Source organism: Arachis duranensis, chromosome 7, assembly GCF_000817695.3.
Source record: "Arachis duranensis cultivar V14167 chromosome 7, aradu.V14167.gnm2.J7QH, whole genome shotgun sequence".
NCBI lineage: Eukaryota > Viridiplantae > Streptophyta > Magnoliopsida > Fabales > Fabaceae > Arachis > Arachis duranensis.
The window spans coordinates 27,440,271-27,445,273 of NC_029778.3; the positions used below are offsets into that span (position 1 = coordinate 27,440,271).

Sequence of the window (5,003 nt, forward strand, 5' to 3'; positions counted from 1 at the left end):
CTGGAAAGCCCAGGATGTCTACTTTCCAACGCCGTTGAGAGCGCGCCAATTGGGCTTTTGTAGCTCCAGAAAATCCACTTCGAATGCAGGGAGGTCAGAATCCAACAGCATCTGCAGTTCTTTTTAGTCTCTGAATCAGATTTTTGCTCAGGTCCCTCAATTTCAGCCAGAAAATACCTGAAATCACAGAAAAACACACAAACTCATAGTAAAGTCCAGAAAAGTGAATTTTAACTAAAAACTAATAAAAATATACTAAAAACTAACTAGATCATACCAAAAACATACTAAAAACAATGCCAAAAAGCGTACAAATTATCCGCTCATCACCTAACTATCGTTAACTCAGCAAAGTATAATTATTCAAACATCATTTTAGTACTTTAACCCGTTAATCCATTTATCCTCATCCTCTATTTACGACATCTAACCACATACAAAACATGCATTCCAAAAGCAACCCTGCAAAAAATTTTCTTCTGTACGCTGTGTAACCACAGGTACAGTCGTACAGTCCAAGCCAGTCCACATAAAAACACAAAAACCAAAGTAAGCGTAATCTTCTTTTCCTGAAGGGATATCTTTGCCAATATTTAAAACAACCACTGCACAATAACGACAATAAAAATTCAGGGTAACACAAATGGGATTCAACACGACTCGTACTTCGTTGTATTATAAAGTAATGTCGTTAATCATAACATCATCAGTAATTATCACAAATTTTCAGACATTATCTACTAAACCTTGCCATTCAACAACAAACTAAAATACATTACATACTACTTTGCACTTTAATCACCAAAGTAAAGGACACAAGAAACAACAATAACTGAAAAATTACAACATAACCAAACACTAATGACACATTCAGAAAACACAAATCAAACTCTTTCTCCTTCCACATGGCGTTTTACAAGGGAATCGTAACTAGCCTTTAGCTTTTCGTAAGATTCTTCCAATTGACCTACCCCCGCCCGAAGCGCGTTATTTGAGTCACTAAGAAGCTTCACCTTTCTGTAGTTATAATCCTGAATCTCTTTTCCAGTTACATCAAGCAACACGCATAGCATCTCATAAGCAGCATCTTCTCTCGCAGCTTTTTCAACCATCGAGAAACGACCAATGACAAATAGCTCTATCTCAAATGGATGCCCAGGAATAACAACTGTGAAGCCAAAGAACGGACCTTGCTCTCCGACAAATTGTTTCACCTTAAAGAAACAGGGGCAAGGGATCTCTGCCTCTAGGCAAACTTTCAGCAACCACTCCTCTATGCTGCGCACAACTGCGAAATCCACGTTAAGTTCCTCGGCCAAAATTATAGGAAGCCCTTTTGCATAGTCATGGAACAACAAAAATCGCATAAATAAATAAAATTTCAAACCTAAAAACATTAAAAACCGGACATAAAATGACCAGAATAAATAGCACTAACAAAACTCCAAATCGAATAAAATTCCATTCCATTACTGCAAAGCACAGCTTCATAAATACACTAATTATTGAAAACCGAATACCATTTCACAAGTCTTACATGAAACAATTGGCCGGTAAGGATGGCCTCCGCCGGTGATAGCCAATTTCTTTTTGCCACCTCCATCCGGCCTGACTCCACCAGTTTCACCACTACCACCTTTCTCAACACAAATGGACGACATCCTCGCTTTGAAGCATGAGCATGCGCGTTCAAAGCTATTGAATCGTGAAACTCAGGGAATGTAAAATCTATAACTTGCTGGTTCACCTCCTCCCAACTCGTGTACACACTGGGCTTATGCCCTTTTGTAACGGCAATGAACAAGAAGCGTTGCATATTCTCCTCCATCTCACCTATCCTTCAGACTGAACTGTTTGAATATGAACTCCAGGCGCCTATATATAACCATTTATTGTCCATTCGAAATTAGGTGCTTGGTTGTAAATTTTATTTTGTTTGGTCAGACATCATTGTTAACGTTGTAAACAAATTTATGAAATTCAATTCCTCCTACAAATTTTTTTTCCGTTCACTTGTAAATTATTCTTTTTTGGATTCCAAAAAATGAAGCCTATAATTTTTAACAGAATATTGGCCCCCAACTGGACCAAACAACTTCGCCATCCCACCAAAAAATCGGTTTCAGCTCCACTCCAATATTTTCTGGCATTTACAAATCAGCCCCCAAGGGGGCCAAATTAAAACTCCATCCATTAACCACTCCCCCCTTCACCGGTGAATATTACAACTGACATATGCCACGTCATCACACCTCATCCACACGCACTCCCTCAAGCTAGACATCAATACAGAAAGGATAAGGTGCATCCTTCTCCTCAATTGAGCCGGTGCAGGCAATAATTCACCAAACAAACTGACTGTACAGTTCTTAGGACTCCATGTTTAGTTAACTAATCTAATGACTTATTTGTGTCCCTTAAAATGAAATTGAACCTAACACACCAACCTTGCTAAAGTTTCAGCTTAAACACTTTTTTTATTAAATTCAAATTCGTATAAATAAGGTGTTTTTCAATTATTCACTGAAAAGAAAACTTCACTAAAATCTGTCTCACACATAACTTAAGTAACTTGTCGATTCTTTGCCAAAATCAAATCATATCATATAATACATAATTTTGCTTAAGACAACTGCTGGCAGAGATTTTTTCAAAGTTCTCGCACAGCCAATTTTTAAGATGGCCTTAAATAAAGCAAATAAAATGTTTACTTATTATTTTTAATATTAAAATCAAATTAACTATTAGATTTAATTAATTTTATGAATTTTTTATTGTAATAACTACTATATTAATTTTGTGTAAAATATTAAAAAAATTATATATTTTTTTATATTATTCCATATAAAAGACAGATAGATATCTTAGTTTATAGTTTAATTAGTTGACTTGGTTGAATTAAACCAAGATGCCTTCTCATGGACAAATATTAAAACCAATTTCCTCTTTCCTCTTTAATTGCAATTTAATATATAAATTAATTGTAATTCAATCCAATTAATAGGAATAGATTTTTTTAATTTTTTTATTATTTTGTCAAATATAATTTTTTATTATTTAATATTTTTTTTCACGTATTTTTTTCTTAATCCTACTTAAATAATGTATGTTGAGATATCATACTTTACAACAACAATTAAAAATTAAAAAAAAATTGAAAGAATCTGTTTTCTCTAATTAATATTAAGTTCCTTGTTCACATTCATATTTTCATTGTAGAAAGTCAATTATAAGAAAATAAATATATTATCAGATTCATGTATCAGGTTCTATTAAAAAATTATCAACCATGTTAGATTTTGATAATTAATTTTAGTATACCCATAATATTTTTGAAAAATTATTTACCCAATATCAATATAAATATATGATAGTTGGATAATAGTATCACTAATTTAAAAAAGATATAGTTTTTGGAAAGAAATACAAAGAAATATAAAAATATTAAACTTTCTCATGAGGTATATATGTATTTGTAGGTTTAGATGAGACTAAAAGTTAAATATCTAATTGAAAATTTCAAAGCCTATTATCTTTTTTATTAACAAAAAATAACATTTTTACAAATTTTTTTATATATTTTTAAAGAAAAATTAAATTAAAAATAATAATAAAATTAATTTTAGAATAATAAAATCTGAATAAGAATAAAGTGAAAATTTTTTTATTAAATATATTTTTTTAATACATTATATTTTTTATTCTTACTTTTGAAGAAGACAAATTTACATATATATATAACATTTGAATAAAAAAGCGACCATTTTTATATTTTTGTTTTTATTTATGTTTCTAAATACATTTTTATCTTCACTTTTGTCTCTTTATTTTTGCATTAGAACAGAATTTAAATGGGGTTTAGATGACAAAAATTTATCCTTTTTTAATCAATCACTTTTGATACAAATAATATGTACAAGAAAATATACACAAAAAATATAACATTTATTTCTAAAAATTTAATATTGATAGCTATAAATATAGAATTTCACTCTCATTTATGACCTGCTTTGTGTTATATCAATACATTTTTATTATTATTTACTATGACGATGAAGTTTTGCTTGAATGACATAAGCAGAGGTGAACTAAGGACTTCAAAATAAACGATTTAAGTTCAAGTTCTGGGAGCATTTTTTTACTTACAGTTCTGTGATCTTTTCAGATTAGACCACAAGACCAGGAGAACTAGTCAATGGTAAAGAACATCTATTTAAATACAGGTTAGATATTTTTATATAAAAAATAAAATCGTTATGACTAAATTGCTATGATGATACACTTTTTTTTTTTTTGAAATATATAGTATCATGAATTAACTCAATTAAGAGAATAGATTTAACTACTATTTTTCTATTATATATGTTTAGTAATCATAAGAGGATCAAGTTAAGAGCAATGGTCTAGGATTAACAATTAAATTTAAAAATCAAATATTAAAAGGATAAAAAGGTCCATCAAAATAACAATTATGGTAAATACTATTTTTATTCTCCTTTTTTTAGTAGAGCAAACAATTCATATGTCTAAAACTCTTGATATTAATAAAATAGATTTGAAATAATAAAGTAGAGAGACTAAAATTAGTATTATATTTGGTAGTCAGAGATTAGAATTAAAATTTCAGTCACGAGACACAAAATTTTAGTTCTTTCAAAACTTTCAAAAAGTAGAAACACAAGGAATTGAAATCTCTGAAGACAAAAAATAAAATTTTAATAACATTTATTTTTAAAAATACCTTCATTCAACTTTTCAAATTCCAAGTCTAATCACACATTTCATTTTTCTTCCAAACCATGCTTCCTTCCCTTGCAACTTACATCCTCACCACCACCATCACCATTATCGTGGGGACGATCTCATCAATGACATCTAGTAATCCAGCTTCGCCTTCGTAACCACCATCATAACTGTTGGTGGGTCCCCAACTAAGTGGGGCCCACATATTTAAAAAAGAAAGAAGGTTTAAATAAAGAAGGGCTATAAGCGCGCGCGTAGAG

General features: G+C 30.5%; 1 protein-coding gene across 2 annotated transcripts; it reads right to left on the reverse strand.

The window, feature by feature from the left end:
- Window positions 1-821: 821 nt before the first annotated feature.
- LOC127740500 (uncharacterized) lies at window positions 822-1,837 on the reverse strand. Of its 2 annotated transcripts, none has more exons than XM_052251495.1 (2): window positions 1,538-1,837; window positions 822-1,288 (listed from the first exon to the last, which is right to left on the reverse strand). In XM_052251495.1, exons 1-2 carry the CDS (start codon window positions 1,659-1,661, stop codon window positions 885-887), a joined length of 528 nt encoding a protein of 175 aa, XP_052107455.1. In that variant the 5' UTR covers window positions 1,662-1,837; the 3' UTR covers window positions 822-884. The 2 variants fall into 2 exon arrangements, with proteins under 2 accessions (XP_052107455.1, XP_052107454.1); XM_052251494.1 differs by having other exon boundaries at window positions 822-1,333.
- Between the last annotated feature and the right edge of the window lie 3,166 nt (window positions 1,838-5,003).